Here is a 21,668-nt window from a genome sequence, read left to right as displayed (position 1 = left end):
GATTGAATTTCTAAGTAAGAGATTCATAACTGGACATTAACATTTTTAGCTTCAAAATAAAATAACTGTTTTATTAAAAGAAAAAGTATGGAAGGCACGTTCCTGAATTTTGACAATAGTATACATTTATTACCAACATCAGGGATTATCTTACACTCTTCTCAATAAATCATAATTGAAAACATCAATGGGCATGCCTTACAATGCTATGTACAACAGTAATCGCAACTTCTACTGAAGTGTGGATGGCCGTTGCCTGTCCCACTGTTACTCCAGCATTTTGTGTCTATCTTTGGTAAACCAGCATCTGTAGTTCCTTCCTACAACAAACTTACTCTACATTTCATTTCAAATAATTTACAATGCTTTTGGTTATAATGAAAGAGAAAAACGGAGGCACTGTCTGATGAACATTACTTGTCTGGTTTATTCTGGTTTAATTTATTCTCGTGATAATTAAATTACGGATTCATTTCAGGAATTTTACCTCCAGCTGAATAGCCAGGACAGTGAATACCTTTTTTTATCTTGAAACAATTACATATACCATGGTCACAAGCACGTGTAAACTGATTTAATATTAATAAACTTGGAGAAAAAATGTTTTTAAAATTCCGGGGATTCATGATGTATATGTAAGAACAGGAGTAGATCATTCAATTCCTGAGCCTGCTCAACCATGCAGGTAGTTTATGACTGATCTTAATCTTTGCTTTATCAGCCAAGCAATTCTTTTCTTGCCTCATTCTCCAATGTTAGACAACTTTCCCTATTATGATAAGTGAAAGTTATTCCCAGAAGGTATGACTGATAAATGTACACTTCTGGCCAAAACCATGTAACTGCTGCCCACAGGTAATCTATCTGTTAACATAGTTGTCTAAAAAAATTGTCCTGATCCTCTTGGCGAATCTACCAAAGGCTCCAGAAGAGGGCAGGATTAAATAGGCTCTACTGACCCATGTGGCCAAATAGATTGCTTATGGTGTCTGAGCTTTCCCAAGAAGAATATCATTCTGGTCAGGCAAAAGAAGACTACTCTTCTAGATCAATCTGAAAGACTGAACAGTCTGAAGAAGGGTCTTGACCCGAAACGTCACCCATTCCTTCTCTCCAGAGATGCTGCCTGACCCGCTGAGTTACTCCAGTATTTTGTGTCTACCTTCTAGATCAATTCCTTGTTAGCTCTGGAAATATGGGGACAAAAATAAAAGAAAAGGGATAGTTTATTTGAGTCTTAAGGAGTGAGGGTAAACGTTGGAGGTAACAATGCAATCATCTATTATATATTCCCTAACGTACCTATAAATGTGTGAGTTTAACACTTGGGAATAGCGAATTGGCTCCATATTTCACTTTACAACATTACTAAAATACAAGTGTGATATCGACAATTTTTATTAAATTACTACATTCAAGACGAGCAAGTATCTGTGCCTTGAAACCTATTTGAAATTAGGGCATGTCAACTTTAAGAAAGAGGAACTGTTGGGTGTGTTGAAGAACATTAAGATGCATACGTCCTTAGAATGTGTTGGGATGCATCCCAGGATACTAAGGGAAGCTAGGGTGGAGATTGCTGGGGCTTTGACTAAGGTAATCCTCTTTAGTAATGATTTGAATGAGGTGCCAGAAGTCTGGAGAATAGCCAATGTTGTTCCTTTGTTTAAGAATGGCAACAGTAACAAATGAGGAAATTATAGTTTGCTGAGCCTTACTTCTGCGCAAGGGAAATTATTGAAGAAGGTTTCCATGCATTTGGAAAAACATAGACTTATTATGAATAGTCAGCATGGCTTTGTGTGTGAGGTGTGGTCCTGCCTCCAGTCTCACAAATTTGATTGAATTTTTTGAGGAAGCGTGAAAAATGATTGATGAGGGAAGGGCAGTGAATGTTGTTCCATACAGATTTTAGTAAAGCATTTGACAAGATCTGTCATCGTACACTGATCCATAAGATTAAGTCACAAAGGATCCGTGATGAGTTAGTAAATTTGATCCAAAAATAGCTTGGTCATAGAAGGCGGAGGGTAATGGTAGAGGAGGGTTATTTTGATTGCAGAACCGTGACCAGTGTTGTTCCACATGAATCAGTGCTGGGACTACAGTCCATTGTGGTATACAGTATTTTAATGATTAGAGTGAACATTTAAAAAATCTGATTTGTAAGTTTGTGGATGACAGGAAAATTGGCAGAGTTGTGGATAGTGAAGAAGATTAATAGATGATACAGCAAGATATGCAGATTAGTTGGAAAGTTGGGCGGAGAAATGGCAGATAGAGTTGAATCCAAACAAGTACGAGCTGATACATTTTGGGAGATCAAAGACAAGTGGAAAGTATACAGTAAATGGCAGGCACCCTTGGAGCATTGATGTACAAAGAGATCTTGGGGTGCAAGTCCATAACTCCCTGTAAGTGGAACACAAGCAGATAGGATGGTAAAAAGTGGCTGCACATGCTTGCCTTCATCGATCAGGGCATTGAGTGTAAAGGTTAGCAGGTCAAATGTAACAGCTGCTGTGTAAACATTTGGCCACATTTGGAATATGGTGCACAATACTGGTCGCCACACTATAGAAGGCTGTGGAGGCTTTTGAGATGCTGCAGATGAAGTTCACCAGGATATTACCTGGATTGGAGTATATTAGATATAAAGAGAGGTTAGACAAATATGGAATATGTTCTCTTGAGTATTGGAGACTGCGTGGCAATCTGATACAAGTCCATAAAATTAGGAGAGGCACAAATAGGGCAGACAATCAGAGTATTTTTCCAAGGGTGGAAAATAAAATACTGGAGGGCATAGAATTAAGATGAAAGGGAGAAAGTTTAAATTGAATTAGGGAGGCATATTTTTACACAGAGAGTGGTAGGTGCCAGGAATGTTCAGTTGGGGGAGGTGGTGGAGGCAGATACAATTGCCATGTTCAATAGGCATTTGTACAGGCACATGAACAGGTACAGAATAAATGGGTATGGGCCGTGGACAGGTAGATGAGATTAGGTTAGGTTTGCCATCTTGCTCAGCATAGATGTGATGGGCTAAAGGCCTGTTTCTGTGCTGGACTGTTCTATATTCTAAATATGGACACAAGCCATGGCAACTTTGAAATGTACATCTGAAACTGAGAAGCAAGGAGACCAGGCAAAACTGGGCCTTTTCCATTACCAGAATGTGGTCAGGTTGGAGATCCGAGATATGAACCAGCAAGGTTGCAGATTAGAGATCTGAAAAATGGAAATCAGGAAAGTATGCTGATCAGGATAGGTGAAGGTCAGTAATGTGATATTATTGAAATCAGTATCATGTGGAAAAGGGAGAGGAGGATATTGGGTGGTGTGGAGAATATATAGAGAAAGGGGGAAAGATTAAGATTGGATCAGGTAAAGGTTTGGTGAGAAGGCCACAAATCTATTGGAGATTGGGTAAGAGAGGAAATTGAGGAGCAGTGAGGAACAGAGCAAGAAATAGTGCTGAAATGTAGGAAAAGGGAAGATACTGTGAGAGGGAGGGGATTAAGGTGGAAAAGATTGTGATTTGATGGTAACCACAAAGAAGAAGATTAGAGGGATAGATAAAAATCAGGGTTTGGTGGAGATCTGAAGGTCAAGTAACTGAGAGGAGGAATAATTGAGTGGGAGTTGAGAGGAGATATGATTTGTAAGGAAATTAGATTAGCACTGTTGAAGATTGGGGATGTTTATGACTCCATATTCATGAAAAACAAAGTCTTCATTTTCTTATCATTTCTTTAGAAGTCTTTTGTGACCCCTTTAATGATGACAGGTTTTGCTGCTCCGTAAATGAGTGACTGGCTCCAGTATCAACCAGTCTGGGAAGGTGCCTCAGATAGGCACTAAGTCTGGGGTTCCCAACCTTTTGCGTCCCATTTACCCCTGTCAACTTTAATAGCACATAACAATGTTATTTCACTTATTTATGAACAACTAATGATGAACCAGAACCAAACACAGTCAGTTAATGAGAAAAAATATGTACAAATCCAGAATCAACAAATTTACTCCCTGGGGGTAAATTTACTCCAGGTTGGGAACCCTTGCACTAAGTCCTTGATATGTTAAAATGGGTGCTTCGAGCCTCTGCAGGAAATCCTTACCTCAGTGTGTCAGTATCAGTCAGTATTTACTTTACTGTCATTTTAACTGAGTACTTACATACACAGATGAAACGAAAAAATTGTTTCTCAATCAGTTCCCGTCAGTGCGGTTAATAAAAACAGAATAAATACAAATAGCTTTAAAAATTAAAATTATTTTATCTAAAATAGGCCTAAAAATTGAAATAAAAACAGACATTCAGGCCGAACAGTGGCTTTGCTTTCACAGGTGCCTAGCTGTCAAAGTATGGGCGAGGTTAGATGTGTTGGTGTATGATATATGGGGAGGGGACACAGTCCGTTAACCAGTCTTATTGCCTGTGGAAAGAAGCTGTGTAGCATCCTGCTGGTTCTGCAGCTGATGCTCCTGTACCTCTTCCCAGATGGCAGAATGGAGAAGTGTGATGGATGATAGGGGTCCTTAATAATGGAGATGGCTCTGCTGATGCTGCGCTTCTGATAGATCTCCAACAGGAAAGGGAGTGGGGCACCAATGATCCTGCTGGCTGTCTTCACTATCCTGTTAAGTTGGTTAAGTGTGGAACTAAATAATGAATCTTGGCAAATACAATGGACATTTTAGTGTTTGCTTTGAATTGATCTATTTTTCAGTTTATCTTCTATGTATTGTGTATATACAAAGGACCAGAAAGTGAGATGCAGAATTACCATTTAAATATGGAATTAATTGTTCCATGTTTCCCTTTGTTTACAGGCACTGGAACCAATACTGAGAGACACATGAGCTACACATACCCAATAAGAATGATCTGTTATGATCTGATATGTTGTACAGATTTTGTTTAATTTACAAATCCCTGATTATTGCTCCGATTAACACAGGTCATGAGAAACAGATTTCACAACTGAAGGAGTGTTCCAGTTTCAGTTTCTTACCTGCAGATAGAGGGCGCCACTGACAAACATGGTAAATATATGACTGTTGCTACCTAGGCCATTGACAGTTTCCAAAGATCTGTAAGAAAGACACAGAGATTTTCATATTATTTACAATAATTTTGGAAGAGTATTTTTAACTGAATGCATTAAGTTATGACTAAGCTACCCAGAAAATGCTAGGTTCCTGGAGACGATTGTAGATCAGAGAGACCAAGGGGTCTAGTTCCCTGAAAGTGAAGACCCAGGTAGACAGGATGGTAAAGAAGTGTAGGAAAGAACTGCAGATGCTGGTTTAAATCGAAGGTGGACGCAAAATGCTGGAGTAACTCAGCGGGACAGGCAGCATCTCTGGAGAGAAGGAATGGGTGACATTTCAGGTCGGGACCCTTCTCCAGTCTGAAACATCTTCAGTCGACCCAAAACGTCACCCATTCGTTCTCTCCAGAGATGCTGCCTGTCCCGCTGAGTTATTTCAGGATGGTAAAGAAAGTGTTTGACATGCTTGCCTTCATCAGTCAGAGCACTGAGTAAAGGAGTTGAAACATCATGATGCAACTGTGCAAGTCATTGGTGCGTCCACATTTGGAATATCATGTGCAGTTCTGGTCACCCAGCAATGGGAAGGATGTCATTAAGCAGGAAAGGATGGAGAAAACAAATCATAGTGATGTTTTAGAGACTGCAAAGCTAGACATATAAGGAGAGACTGTGGAAGTTGGGGGCTTTTATCCCTGAGGATTGATCTTACAGAGGGATATAAAATCACGAGGGCCGTTGATAAGGTGGGTGGTCACAGTCTTTTTCCCTATAATATAGTAATTTTTTATTGTAATTCAGAAATATTTAGTATTTTATATTGTTTGTAGTCCCATTGTATTACAATGCAGTGCGAATCTTTGGTATAATATAGCAATGTATAGTTTTATAACAATGTTTATGGTGAGACTATACATGCATCATTCTGGTTATAATGCGGCACGATTTCACATTACTGACATTCTTCTTCTTCTTCTTGCGTATGGCGTGCACAGCCTAAAGTTGTAGGACAACTTGTACTGACATCAATATTGTAGAACTTTAAATATTACCATACCAACATTATCTGGTTGTAATGCAAAATGTTTGTAGTTGAGCATGTTCCTTTTCTACTAATATTGTGTGTTTGAAAAAATAAGCACACATGACTGTAATATAACAATATTGTAAAAATATTATTCCCTCCTCAAACTTCTCTGCCTCTACATTTCCTCCTTAAAACCTATTTTCTAAGTCATGCCTTTAAATAATTCACCTAATGTCTTCTTATGTAGCTTTGAGTCAGATCTATTTTGAATGTAGAAAGCACAGTAGAATGCAAAACCTGGTTAAAATGCAAAATACAAATGAAAGCTGTTGTTATTATTGCTCCTTGCAGTAGATGTACGTACAATCCAAATGCGTTTGAATCCCACCCAGCAAGTTGTGACGCTGTTCAACTGTAATATAGCAAATAGGAATGAATTCCCAAATGGGAATTAATAGCTGGCTTTATATATAAAGAGATATGTTTAGCTTAGCAATCGCAAGAGTTTGTTTCACACTCATTCTTTTCCTCTAGTTGTTGCTTGTCCAGACAGGAAAATACAGAATTACATCGGGGTTAAGAGCACCAAAAGACTGCAGGGCCAATCATTGCTGGTGAAAGAGGCTCCGTTTTAGCTCTCAGACAGGACTGATCTTTGTTTGAATTTTTGTTGCAGACAGCTAAAGGGATGAGAGGAAGATGCAAAGATTATCATCTGTCCACAGTAACTGCAGATCCTGTGAATAGATTTAATTCAAGTCATTCAAACGCAATCATGGGAACTGTGAGCTGTTCTTCCATCCCAAGTTCTGGGAATCCATCCTAGGACACAAAATAAACCCTTTCTAACTATTTTGAAAATACTAAGCTCAGTCAGATAAGAGAAATCAGATGTGGGAGTTAAATCTCTATCCATTTCAATTGGGAAATATCTGACATGTACTTTCATAAGGATTTCAATTAGGCTCCACACAAATATATTGGTAATATAAAAATAAAAATATTGGGAAATGGAGGTAACATTTTCATGTGGACCAAGGATTGATTAGTAGATAGGAGAAGCAAAGGGGAGATACATACTCCATTGGTCAAAATGTGACTTGAATGAGTCCATAGGGATTACACACTACTACTTTTCATCCTATTTATCAACGATATTGTTGAAGAAATGGATCATGTATCTAAATTTTCTGATAAGACTAATATACATAGCACAGCAATCAAAGTCGATAGATGGAGATAGGTGTAGAAATGGAGAACCATGGATCTAAATTTCCTGATAATACTAAGATACATAGCATAACTATCAATGTTGATAGGCATAGATAACTGTAAATAGAATTTGGTAGATTGAGCAGGCAAATTTGTTGCAGATGGATGATAGTCTAGGCAAGTATGAGATAATTTCCTTTTGTTTTAAAGGTAGAATCTGAATACTTTCTAAGTAATGAAAAGCTAGGAATTGTGGAGAAAATTCTGCGGTCTAGTGCAAAATCATTAAAGTTCCACTGCGGCGACCTAATTGGTGAGTTTAGAAGAGTTTAGGAGAGTTTGAAAAAGTGTCATGTTGAAGACCTCCTACGACTATGTAGAAGACCTCCTTCGACCTCCTTCGACTATGTTGAAGACTAGCTTCGACTAGCTTTGGGAAAATTGGATACCGAATAGTGGAGAGTGAAGACCACCTCCTTCGATCTCCTTCGACCTCCATTCGACTATGTTGAAGACTATCTACGACTACCTTCGACTGCCTTCAATTACCTTCGACTACCCTCGATTACCTATGAATAACATGACGACCTACTACGACCTACATCGACTAAACCTACATGCAACCTTTTTTTACTCAAGTGCATTTTTAATCATGTTGAAAAATACACCACGACCTAGCTGAGGTCTCGAGTATGCGGGGACTACTCTCGAGCATGAAGGAGAGTTACAAAGACCTCCTCGGACCTTGTGTCGACCATGCGCGAGAATGAGTCGGGGGGGGGGGGGGGGGTGGGGGAGAGAGAGGTGGAGAGGGGAGAGGGGAGAGAGAGAGGGGGGAGAGAAAGAGAGAGAGGGAGAGAGATGGGGGAGAGAAAGAGAGAGGGGATAGAGAGAGGGGGGAGAGAGGGGGAGGGGCAGAGGGGGAGGTAAGGGGGGGGGGGACACTTTTAAGAAGCCAGACAACTTTTAATAAAGTTTAGCGGGCATTTAACATTACCGGTCGGTTTTCCTTGGTCCTGAAAACTCCAGTGAGCCAATTAAAATACCCAGTCAGCAAAGGAGATTGCCTACGGCTACCCTCAACTGCCTATAATTACATAGCGACCCCACTCCACTGCACTACGAGTTCAAAAGAACCATGCCGACCAATTTTTATTCGCAGAAAATGTTTCAGCATGCTGAAAGTTTTTCCTCGACCAAACTGAGGCCGCAAGTGTACGGGTACTTCCCTCGAGCATGAAGGAGAGTTCCAGTGACCACCTAGGACCTCCTAAAACCACGTGTCGACCATGCTACGAGTTTGAGTCGAGAGCAAACTCTTCTAAACTCGCAAATTAGGTTGCCGCAGTGAGACAGGCCCTTTAATGTCCCAGCCGTTTTTTACCTTGTTCATCGCGGGTGTGAATTTCAGACAGCGCTCCCCCGCTTTCCCTGGCCCCCACCTTTGTGATGTGTTTGTATGTGTGTGTGTGTGCAGACGGTCGATCCGGCTCGCAGTTTCATCGCTGACGGCCGATCCAGCTCGAGGTTTTTCAGGTGAGTGCCCTCGGTCATGCAGATGCTAATCAGTGTATCATGTTCAGCAGTTTGCATCATGCCAATGGAAATGTCTCAAATTGGATGCAGAAGAGGTTTATGAGAATAATGTTGAAGCTAAAGAAGTTGAATTAACAAACAACTTTTATTAACTATGCTTCTATTTTCTTGAGTATAGGATCTAATTAAGTAAATTGAATAAGACTTTTCCTCCAGCAGTTGAGTCAAGAGCAAAGGAACAAATAAGTAGAACTTCAGAAGTGTCAGCGGTAGAGTTGCTGCCTTACAGCGTCAGAGTCCGGGGTTCGATCCTGACTACAGATATTGCCTGTACGGAGTTTGTATACTCTCCTTGTGATCATGTGTGTTTTCTCCGGGTGATCCAGTTCCTCTCACACTCTAAAGACATACAGGTTTGTAGGTGAATTGGCTTTGGTAAAAATTGTAACTTTTTCCTGTTGTGTGCGATAGTGCTAGTGTACAAGGTGATCGCTGGTCAGCGCAGACTCGGTGGGCCGAAGGGCCTGTTTCCACGCTGAATCTATAAAAAAAACTGTACTTCTCAGGGAAAACTGTACTTCTCAACCGGAACATTTGTCCACAGAGAGAATTTTAGCAATCTCAGAACCTATCTCCACAACTCAGATTTTCAGTCGGTCAGTCTTTTGAGGGACAGGCCAAAGATGGGCATGCATTGGAGTAAAATATGTCATTATTTCATTGAATGGCAGATATTTTGAGGGACTGGAGAGCAAACTCCTGTTCTTTTAATGCACACATATAGAGAGTATTATACTGTTGTTTTATAGAGATACATAATAGTAGCAGAGTGCTAGTGTACAGTGGTAATAGAGTAGCGTTATATTGCGGTAATGAAGCAGAAGGTGTGCAACATCATTGATTTATTAATCTATGAAAGGCAAAGCAGTAATTCCAGGAGGCAACAGCATGCCTGTACCGACATGTTCCACTGAATGGCACCTTAGGGTGAAATTAATCTCCAAGGATCATATAATGAAATGTCCATTTTATCATCATCCAATGTGCCTCTATTCAAATTATGGAACAGAATATTGATGGGATGTTTAAGTGACTGTTGAGTCATGATTATACATGCAGTTGCCTTCCAAGATCAGGTTCATACTACTCTTAGTTCCAATGATCTTGACGTGGCCATTGATGTCAGAAAGGAGCTCAACGTACAGTAACAGTAAAAATATTAATCGGAAAAGGTAAAAACAAGTGGAAATCTGGTGAAAATGCTGGAAATACTCAGCAGGTTAGGCAGCACACATGGAATGAGTAAGTTAACTTTCGGATCCATGCCTTTTCATTTGAACAATTAGCCAAAACATGTCTGTAAATTGGAGGAGACTTGTTTGAAGCTATCATGAGATTTTAGTTGGAGCAGCTGAGAATCTTATTGTCAACTACCAGTATTTACTTGCTGTTGGCTGATTGTCAAACTGGATGGATGATTTATGCTATCTGGATGGTGTGCTGCTAGTTTATAGACATTTCCAGAATTTATTAAATTTTGAAATGTAATGTATGATATCTAGGACACGTCAGTGTATCTATTGAAAGGTTATCAATCTGACACTTTTATCCTCTTTCTCTCTTCACAGAAGCTGCTTGACCTTGTGAGTATTTGTTGCAAATATCAATTGCATTGATCGTCATAGAGCCACAGAACACAGAAACACTCCCATTGATCCACCTGGTCCATGCCGACCAAGATGCCCACCTACAGTAGTCCTATTTGGACACGTTAGACTCAGATCCCTCTCAACCTTTCCTATTTTTGACGAATTGATGCAACTTAGCACAACCTTCAATCCCTTTACTTCCCTCTTGACCACAGGATCATTCATTTTTTCCTTATTAAATGAAATCAAGGGAGGCTTTGATAGAATAGTCTGGGAGAGGTTTCTCTTCATGGCTGGAATGTCTCAAGATAAATGGTCAGCGACTGAGGTAAAGAGAAACCTCTTCAATTGGAAAGTAGTCAATATTGTAGAATTCTCTACCCTAAAGGGTTTGATTGTTGAGTGCATCCAAGACTGAGATCAACAGATTTTGAGACATTAAGATTTGTGGTGATGGTACGAGAAAATTGAGTTGAGATTGAAGGTCCCTTGATCCTTACTGAACAGCTAAGGTTTGAGAAAGCATGTGGACCATTGCACTTTCTTCAATTTACTGGCAGGCCTTTCATACAGGCTTGCCTGTATATTTCTAGTGACGGGTTCCTATTCCATATCTGTTTACATCAATCTAGATATGCTTGGATTTGCTTGTTGTTCTGTTACTAGATTGTGTTTGCTGGTCCCATGGCAACAGTGGATCATCACACTTACATATTGTGCTGACATAGAGATTCAATGCAGATGAGTATTCGGATATTATCTTGAGGCCTATTGTGCCTTCTTCTCTGAGGCTCTCTGTGTTCTGAAAAAAAAGCAAACACACTGTTACCTTTAAAACATGAAGTTCTTTGGATCAGATATGGGGCTGGAAACGTAGAAACATAGAAAATAGGTGCAGGACTAGTCCATTCGGTCCTTTGAGTCAGCACCGTCATTCAATACCCGGCGGGCGATGGTAAGTCCCGCGGACATTATGGCTGTGCCAGGCGATGTAAGGCCCTGCCCGGGTCTTGATGTTGGAGCCACCGGCAGGCGCTGGCAAATCCCGCGGCCGTTAAAGCCGCGCTGGGCAATGTAAGGCCCTGCTCCGGGTTGTTTTCAACCCCTGTATCTCCAATCTATCAGGAAGGTGCTCAGAGGAAATGTGGAGATCCCATCTACATTTTACTAAAACTCAAAGTCAAGGATAGTCACTGAGCAGGTGGCTACATCAAGAGAGTCAAGAGTTAAGGTGTTTAATTGCCATACTGTATACCGGAAAGTAACAAATTCTTATACACTGCAGGTTTACAGGTTTATTGATGCAGTAACACAAAAATAAATATACAGTAATCATTAATACAATACATTTATAATCAGTAATGCAAGGTTAGCAGACCATAATAGTGTAAAACTAAAGTCCATAGAGCAACCAAAACAAAATCCACAGTAGATCATAGTTGCTGAGGTTGGGATCTGGTTAGTGTTATGCAGTGATGGTGTCTCACCATCCTCACATTCTCCTTCCTCCATCACATGGGAATTTTCTAGTTATGTTGTACCTGAACTGACAAAGGGGCGATATTTCCCTTGTGGGCAGAAGGCAGGAGACATTATGCAGTGCATGCTTATACCATTTGCAGTTTGGCTGGTGATTCAGAAGAAAAAAGGAACAAGGTAAACAGATGGCCTCATCATTGATCTCTTCAGCATCATTGATGCCCTATTCCCAGAATGACCAGCATGTGTTGTTTTCCATTGAGCTACAAACATACAAACACACTTGTCCCCGTTAGACTAATTATTGCCCAGTCACTATTCTCCATCTTTTGTGCACAGTCATGAAAATTTGACAGCAAGTTATAAGTCTGAGTGATACGAATGTCAAGGTTGAATAGCTACCAAGCACTATACGTTTGTGTAACTGTAACAATGTGAGATTTACTTCACTGTCTGAAAGTAAAGTAATTATTTGAATTTTGGGGCAAAATATTAGTTGATCATTGGAAGTGATGATAGACATTGTGAAATATACTGCAAATGAGACTCACAGTACAGCCATTCTTCTTGCAATCATATTACTTTTTCACTTTTGGTGAAAGTCTTGAAATATCACTTCTTCACTTCGGATACTGATAAATTATGCCATAAATTATAGTTCATATTTGCCTTGATTGTGAAACATCTTCCTATATTACATTCATGTTCTTCAACCAAGATTGTTAACCTTTATCGCAATTTAATTGCATTGCCTCTTTACCAAACCTCTTTCTTTTCCTCCTCCCTTGTGCAAAGGCTCGCCATTTTTCCACAGCAATTAGGGATGGACAGTAAATATTTCTCTTAGAAACATAGAAAATAGGTGCAGGAGTAGGCCAAAAGGCCCTTCGAGCCATTCAATATGATCATGGCTGATCATCCAAAATCAGAACCCCATTCCTGCTTTTTCCCCACATCCCTTGATTCCGTCAGCCAGTGCTAGCAACATATAGTTAAAATATATATATACACTGATGCGACCAATTTCAAGGCAATTTAATCAAGGCACATTCATATATAATGTTTTTATTTGTTTATAAAGAAGGAAAATGATGAGATGAGATTTTACAATCAGCTTTGGTAGTGGAAGCCGATTTAAAGGTAACATCCCAATATAGAAGGTACACAAAAATGCTGGAGAAACTCAGCGGGTGCAGCAGCATCTATGGAGCGAAGGAAATAGGCGACGTTTCGGGCCGAAACCCTTCTTCAGACTGATGATATTATGCCATTGATACTGAAACTGACAATATAGAATTGGTTGTACACTTGATAAGGAAGATCTGCCAGGCTCTAGGAAAGTACAGAAGTTCTCAGTGGCTCTTCCCAGAAACATGATGCCTTGAAAGGCTTCCTTCTCTTTTGTGTGATTCCAGAACAGAAGATGATTCTTGATGATGGCTCAACGTTCCAAGTTTTGGTATAAATGAAAGTGAATAGAAACATAGAAAATAGGTGCAGGAGTAGACCTTTCGGCCCTTCGAGCCTGCAACATGATATGATCATGGCTGATCATCCAACTCAGTATCCTGTACCTGCTTTCTCTCCATACCCCCTGATACCTTTAGCCACAAGGGCCACAACTAACTCCCTCTTAAATATAGCCAATGAACTGGCCTCAACTACCTTCTGTGGCAGAGAATTCCAGAGATTCACCACTCTCTGTGTGAAAAATGTTTTTTTCATCTCGGTCCTAAAAGATTTCCCTCTTATCCTTAAACTGTGACCCCTTGTTCTGGACTTCCCCAACATCGGGAACAACCCCTTAAGAATTTTATAAGTTTCTATAAGATCCTCCCTCAATCTTCTAAATTTTAGCGAGAATGTAGTTGTTCGCTATTTAATCTCACAATCTGATGAAAACTGAGACATATGACTGTTCCTGTCAGATTGCATATTAATCATTCTTCAAGCTGAAAAATACATCGGTGTTGATAGTGTAGAGCAAGTGGCAACTCCCTTTTATATCTCTGTTTGGAGATACAATTGGGGGAGATGCAAACTGGCTTCACCCATTTTATACAACTCTTCTAGAAATTGAGATCTACTCCAGTAGTTCTGCACTCTACAGTAAACTCATTCACCCTTACAGATTAGTTAATCCCCGATAACATTATGTGTCCTTACCGATATGGAGGTTGGCGGAGAACTGGTAAAACCCTGCCACTGGGGCCACGTATTGGCCGCTGGTCAGATTCAGGCCAATTCCTCGTAGGAATACACCATCCTTATCAGGCTAAGAAGAGACAAATGTATTAAATAACTTAGCCAGACTCAGCTTCAACATTTCCCAGTAATAATCCATACTAAGCAACTTTTAAAGATGAAGTCTCCAGAATGCATACTGCAAAATCTTGTAACAAAATCTTAATTACTTGAATGAAGGTATGAAAACACTACAAATTAATATAGGTAATCTGCAGAGCATCATATCAACATCTTAAAAGTTCACTGATGTTACAAAGAGAAATGCTACACCAAACACAACCAGAATTCACCTGGAATTTGTGTAGTGATTAGCTGGAGACCTTCTTTCTATCTGTCTGGGTTGAATTGCTGTTCAGATCCCAGGTTAAATTGTGCAGCATGACAACCAGAGATGTGAGTCAGCCAGTGAGATCTATACCACACTTTTCATTTGTCTTGCCCATCCCCACAACAGCACCCCCAAAGACCTTTGTGTGTTGGGTACCAAGCTTTCTTGCTAAATAACTACGGACCTGAAATAATGGGTCGATGTCATACTAGAATCAGGATAGAGGGGGCAATGCCCATCTCACTCCAACAATGATGGATTTTAAATCACCCAGTTATGTCCCATCAATTATTCAGGAATTTAACAGTGAAAATATACATTCTTATTTATATTGTTCACTAACATTGGTGTAAAGAGTTATGATAGTCCTTTACTTTGAAAATAAATGCACTCACGATATGAAAGTTCTGCAGCTCTCTCACACTTTTTCTGTTCATCACAAGGTTATCCTTTAGCTTGCAGTGAAAGGCTGCTTCCAGTCTGTGATATTGGCCCATCTCTGCTGGTAACAGGGGATGATAGGTAAGACTGTCCTGAATCACTGGACATTCTTGGCACTTTTCCTGCAAAGCAATTCTATTTCTTTCTTCAACTGCTTCTGCAGAAATAAAAATTGAACTGGATGAAGTAGAATATTATATCCAGCCTCTTTATTCATACCAATTCTAAATACTGTAGAATTTTTCTGCTGCTATTTTTTTTGCTTTGTTTTCCCATTCCCTGACCCTTATATTATCTTTCCCAGCAGAGAAGCTCTGGTAGGTACTGTGATGATTTTCATTGACACTCCCGTCCATCAGTTGACATTATGCATGGAAGGATCTATTAAAATGCATTAGCAATGCTGATCTGGGAAATGGAAATGCCATGAAGGAAAATGTTAGAAATTGCATAAAATAATATAAATAGGTTAGTAGAATTAGTAGATGCCATTAAATACTAAACAAGGTGAAATAAGGAACTTAAATGATGTTAATACACATTCCAGTCCAGACTGCTTTAATGCAGTGAGCAATAGTAGCCAACATCTCAGCTCTGACCTCTTTAATAATTATGTGTGTGGAAACATAATATTACCCCAAGGTTGGGTGAGGTGTGGGGGGTCTGAAGCTCATTCTGAGCACTCCATAACCCCTTCGCATTTAAGTAGTGGGACCAAGAACTGATGTGCTATAACATACTGTACATGGGTGCAAATCAAGAACTGGGGATTATAGAAAATAATTCTTGATTGAATTGACACAGCAGATTGATTTGCTTATTTCTCTGCCAATTACATGAATAATTCTATAAATAGCTATTCATACAATGGATATCATAAAGTAAAGGTGAATGTAGATGATACTGTATTAGAAGTTAGCAGGAGCATTAAATGAACCAGTAATATATGTAATTGTAATTTAACAGCACAATAAATATGATGATGTCCTACAGACTGAAAGAGAGGTAACATATTGTGTGCTATACAAGGTGCATTAGAGTGAGGATTGTGGCATATATTAAACACAGCATGTGAGCCACGTAGATATATAACAGTAAAGGTTTCTGCGTGTAATAGTTAAACAGTGCAAGGAAGATTAAGGGCACACTAAAATTAATTAATCTGTAACCTAATTGAAGATTAATCAATGTCCGTTAAAGATTTATTATTGTCTCCTTTATTATATTGTTTAACATTTATCCATATTAAACCAAATCCTATTTTTGCGTTCAGAAACTCTTTTGACCTAAACGTATAAATCTGCAATCCCACATCTTCGCAAATTAATTCCTAGATTAGTACTTTTGTACTTCTTGGCCTTTGCAATTACATCCCTTGTTCTAATTATCTATTCTTTATCTATTCTTTAGGTATTTCTATTTCTTCATTTCATTGAAAATTATATAGTTTATTTCCATTCTCATCATCTCAGATTAATTATATAAGTGTAAGAGGATGCATTGTTGAGGGTTTAATTAGGAGATTGGCTCTTAGGGAGTATTAAGGTGGGACCTCGGTAAATAAATTCATAGATCCCTGTAGGTGGCAGCACTAGTAGATAGGTTTATGTGTGGGATATTAATGATAAAGGAGAAATCTTTTAGGACTGAGATGAGAAAAACATTTTTTACACAGAGAGTGGTGAATCTCTGGAATTCTCTGCCACAGAATGTAGTTGAGGCCAGTTCATTGGCTATATTTAAGAGGGAGTTAGATGTGGCCCTTGTGGCTAAAGGGATCAGGGGGTATGGAGAGAAAGCAGGTACAGGATACTGAGTTGGATGATCAGCCATGATCATATTGAATGGCGGTGATAGGCTCGAAGGGCCGAATGGCCTACTCCTGCACCTATTTTCTATGTTTCTATGTTGATGAAGAGTGTTGGCCTTCATTAGCCAGGAAACGGAATATAAGAGCTTGGAGATCATGGGACAACTTTTTTTTTAAATGATTAGGTCATAGTTGCAATATGATGCACTTCTGTCGGCCAGTCCATAGGAAGGATGTGAATGGACTGAAGAAGAGTGCAAAGGAGGTTAATCGAGATGTTGCTTGGGATGGTGAGACTGGATGAGCTGGGTTTGTTTTCCTTGGAGCAGAGGATATTGAGGGGCAGATACTGGTTTACAAAAGAAGACACAGTGCTAGAGTAACTCAGCGAGTCAAGCAGCATCCCTAGAAAACATGGATAGGTGATGTTTCAGGTCAGAAGAAATGTCCCAACCCAAAATGTCATGTATCCATGTTCTCCAAAGATGCTGCCTGACCCACTGAGTTATTCCAGCACATTGTGTCTTCAATGGTTAAACTAATGTTCAATAAGACTGACATAAAAAGATGTTGCAGTCTGTCCTAATGCTCTAGAGATACGGAGTAATACAGCATAGAATCAGGCCCTTTGGCCCAACTTGCCCACCAAGCTTCCCCTTCTACACTAGTCCTACCTGCCTGCGTTTGGGCCATATCCGTCTAAACCTTCCCTCTCCAGGTATCTCTGCAATTGTGAGATTTTCATTTGTACACATCACCAAGTGGATGCATGAAGGACAGTCTTTTTCCATTAATGTTGAGTACAAGTAACCAGCAAATTAGTGTACCTGGATAGACTCTAGTAGTGGCATTGCAGAGTTTAGAGAATGAAGAAAACAACATGTCTCTGGCACTTGACATTTGCAATCACCAACCCTGGTCCTTACTGTAGACTAGAGCTGGCATTGCCTGGTGAATCATTAGGCATTGGTGAACATACGACAGACCAGGGGAAAAGAAAGAAAGGTAGAGGTTTCCTGGAGGGTGAGGTCACATTGTGAGTTCTGCAAAAACCCAAGAGAAAAGTATAACATAGCCGTCTGTAAATAAAGTGATGAGCACATACTCAGAAATGCATGATGGACAGTTTGAGAAGGAAATGAAGAGAATGAGGACTCTTTGTGTGAAGCCTAGAACATTGGAACACAAGAAAACAGGAGTAAGTGTAGGCCACAGCCCATCAAGCCTCTCACGCCATCCAATACGATCATGGCTAATCTACTGCAGGCCTCATCTCCTCTTATGTGCCAGTTAAGTATAGTCGGGTTGTATCTAAGTTTGGCTTGGGCACAGCTCTGCTCAAGAACACAAGAAATTGCAGAGAATTGTAGATTTAGCTCAGTCCAACATACAGACCAGATGTCCCACCATTGAGTCCATCTGCTCTTCACACTGCCTCGGAAAAACAGCCAACACAATCAAACACATCCCACTCCTGTCTTTCTTTCTTCTCCCTACAGCAAATGAGCGTGGATTGGAGGACAGCGTGAAAGTTGGTGGTAAAGTTTGAGTTTGGAACAAGGAGTGTTCAATGTAATCAACAAAAAGACAAGGATAGCTGGGTCCCATGCAACAGCTTATGGTTACACATTTAATGAAGAAAGTGCGAGGAGTCCAAAAAAGACGTCGTTAAGGGTGAGGAGACATTCCATCAAGTGAGGGTGGATATTAGTTGATGGGAACTGATTGTGTCTCTGTTCTATGAAGAACCAGAGGGCACAGAGGCTCTCTGGATTGGAAAAGGGGGTGTAAATAAACTGGACGTCCATGGAAAAGATGAGACAGTTGGATTAAAGGTTGTTGAAATGGTGTTTCTGCCATTGTTTCAGCTTATTCCTGTCCCATCAAACGCAAGTACAAATATCTTGATTCTATCATGTCCGCTGTTATACAGTCACTTCTGACCTACATCCAAGACAACTCATTCACTCTTCACCAATTCAACAACTGTCTTTTTGTTTGTTACGTTCCAGAGAAAATAAAGGCCTGGATATGCACGCCAGTGAGAGAGGAGTGGTGTTGTGATTGATGACGGTAGCCATCTTCCTTTTGGAGATGATATTGTGTTAGAAAACAGCCTAATTTTTGGTCATTTTGATTACCTTATTTACACCTTATTATCAGTCCTTATTATACTTACAACTGTCATCAGTGTTAATGAACAGTCAGCAGTGTTGAATGATAAAATTATCAAATTTGACATTACCTTTCAGCATCTCTTTGAATTCTTTCAGGAGCACCTCATGTGTGACAACAGCCCCTGGAGGTCCCTGAGGTCCCGGGGGACCTGGCGGACCTGGAAGACCATGCTGGAAAGGGAAAACATAAAGACCTGTTAGGGTGACATTTCTTAAGGTTTAAAGCCCTCTGTATGAAGGAATTTGCCATCTCAACCCAACATGGTCAGCAACTTATTCTGAGACTGTGCCTCTGGTGCTGGACCCTTCATATGGTGGAACATCCCCTTGTATTGATTCTGACCATTTCTCTCCGATCCTAAGTTCTGAGGGGCTGTGGCTGGTTTCCTTCCATGAATTTGTAGGAGACTCAGCCACTACCAACATGGCACTATATCATTTCACTGGGCATTTTACTAATTCTAAACAAAACTATCGATAATGTAACCTAATTTTACCATGGCTTAATGAGAACTGTGCAGTGTTGACTCCTACCAATATAGTTGTGGATAGATGAAGGATTTTGACGTGCCCCACCCAGAATAAACATAGAAAATAGGTGCAGGAGTAGGCCATTCGGCCCTTCGAGCCTGCACCGCCATTCAATATGATCATGGCTGATCATCCAACTCAGTATCCTGTACCTGCCTTCTCTCCATACCCCCTGATCCCTTTAGCCACAAGGGGCACATCTAACTCCCTCTTAAAATATAGCCAATGAACTGGCCTCAACTACCTTCTGTGGCAGAGAATTCCAGAGATTCACCACTCACCACTCTCTGGGCCCTTGCCACTCTCAGTGCTTCTATCGTGTTGTTCAATACGAAAGAGCAATGATTCATCATAGTTTAATCAGAATTAGGTTTTAATGCCCATATTTGACCTAATGCCTGGAGATTTTGTGTGAAGAGGAGATAATGCTAAGGATTCTATCCTCCAGCCTTTATGCATTTATCCTGCACATGGGTCATTGCATGTTTAGGAATTGTGATGGAAGATTGTATCATGTTGACTGCAAGAAATTATACGGCGATTACCATAAAATCAAGTTGCTATTTGGTTAATCTTTAAGTCAATTCGCTAAATTCAGAGACCAGTACACAAATGAACACAAGGAGCATTTTTTGCAAGGTTGTTGAGATGACTGACTTTAATGTGTCTGAATCCAAAGTTTAGTTTAGCTTCGTTTAGTTAAGTTGAGAGATACAGCACGGAAACAGACCCACCAAGTCCGCGCTGACCACCGATCTCCGTACACTAGCACTATCCTACACACTAGAGAAAGTTTTTCACTGAAGCCAATGGACCTACAAGCCTGTACATCTTTGGAGTGTGGGTGAAAACCGGAGCATCCAGAGAAAACCCACGCGGTCACATAGAGAACATACAAACTCCGTACAAATAGCATCCGTAGTCAGATCGAGCCAGGGTCTCTGGTGCTGTAAGGCAGCAACTCTACCGCTGCACCACTGTGTGTCAATTGATACTGAATGGTTAATTTGTTTTTATTCTACCACCTCTAGTTCATATGAAACTACGCTGTACTCCAGGAGGGACCATCACATAGACCCATTTCAAAGTCAACCATACGAATGGGAGTTATCTTCATGCAAGATTCGGCAATGGCATTAAGCTTCCTTCTCTGTTGGATATGATTACAGGTAACTTCACCAGCTTAGTTCAAATTCCCATATTTGGATTATAATTCATATAATTACTGGAATAGACCTTTGGATTACTGAACTAGTAGCTATACTATGTGCCTGCAGTCTCTGAAGAGCAGGGGAGGTTTAGTTTAGCTTATTGTATGGTACAGTGAAAAGCTTTTGTTGTGTGCTAACCAGTCAGCAGAAAGACAATACATGATTACAATTGAGCCATTTATGGTGTATAGATACATGATAAGGGAATAACATTTAGTGCAAGGTAAAGCCAGTAAAAAGATTGTCCGAGGGTCACCAATGAGGTAGATAGTAGTTTAGAACTGCTCCCTAGTTGTGGTAGAATGATTAAGTTGCCTGATAACAGCTGGGAATAAACTGTCCCTGAATATGGAGGTGTGTGTTTTCACACTTTTACCCGATGGGAGAGGGGAGAAGAGGGAATGGCCAGGGTGCGACTCGACCTTGACTATGCTGCTGGCCGAGGCAGCATGAGGTATAAATGGAGCAAATGGAAGGGAGGTTGGTTTGTGTGATGGTCTGGGCACAATTTGTTGCAATTTCTTGCGGTCTTAGACAATATACAATAGGTGCAGGAGTAGGCCATTCGGCCCTTCGAGCCAGCACCACCATTCAGTGTGATCATGGCTCATCATCCACATTCAGTACCCCATTCTTGCCTTTTCCCTATATCCCCTGACTCCGCTATCTTTAAGAACTCTATCTAACTTCTCTTGAAAGCATCCAGAGAATTGGCCTCCACTGCTTTCTGAGGCAGAGAATTCCACAGATTCAACTCTCTGGGTGAAAAAGTTTTTCCTCATCTCCATTCTAAATGGCCTACCCCTTATTCTTTGGATGGATCTGTTCCCAAACCAAGCTGAAGTTGCAAAGATATAGATGATTCAAACTATGGAGGGATCGGAAAACAAGAGAGAGAATGTTGAAACTGCAGCAATGTCAGACTGATAACAAAATAAGTGAAAGCGAACAGTGTCTGATATG

The 21,668-nt window shown here is 40.3% G+C and overlaps 1 protein-coding gene across 2 annotated transcripts in view; it reads right to left on the bottom strand.

Moving 5' to 3' along the window:
• The window catches only part of LOC116979728 (erythroferrone-like), a 70,542-nt gene that overhangs the window by 4,381 nt on the left and 44,493 nt on the right, over positions 1-21,668 (bottom strand). For both annotated transcript variants that reach the window (XM_033031463.1, XM_033031465.1), the window contains exons 3-7: positions 19,032-19,134; positions 14,931-15,133; positions 14,127-14,235; positions 11,193-11,283; positions 5,019-5,097 (exon numbers count right to left, since the gene is read on the bottom strand). In XM_033031463.1, coding sequence (XP_032887354.1) covers positions 5,019-5,097; positions 11,193-11,283; positions 14,127-14,235; positions 14,931-15,133; positions 19,032-19,134 — 585 coding nt within the window. The remainder of the gene's footprint in view (positions 1-5,018; positions 5,098-11,192; positions 11,284-14,126; positions 14,236-14,930; positions 15,134-19,031; positions 19,135-21,668) is intronic.

The sequence above is a fragment of the Amblyraja radiata genome, chromosome 13, assembly GCF_010909765.2.
Source record: "Amblyraja radiata isolate CabotCenter1 chromosome 13, sAmbRad1.1.pri, whole genome shotgun sequence".
NCBI lineage: Eukaryota > Metazoa > Chordata > Chondrichthyes > Rajiformes > Rajidae > Amblyraja > Amblyraja radiata.
The sequence above is the reverse complement of the archived record's forward strand: the minus strand, read 5'-3'. Positions and strand labels throughout refer to the sequence as shown.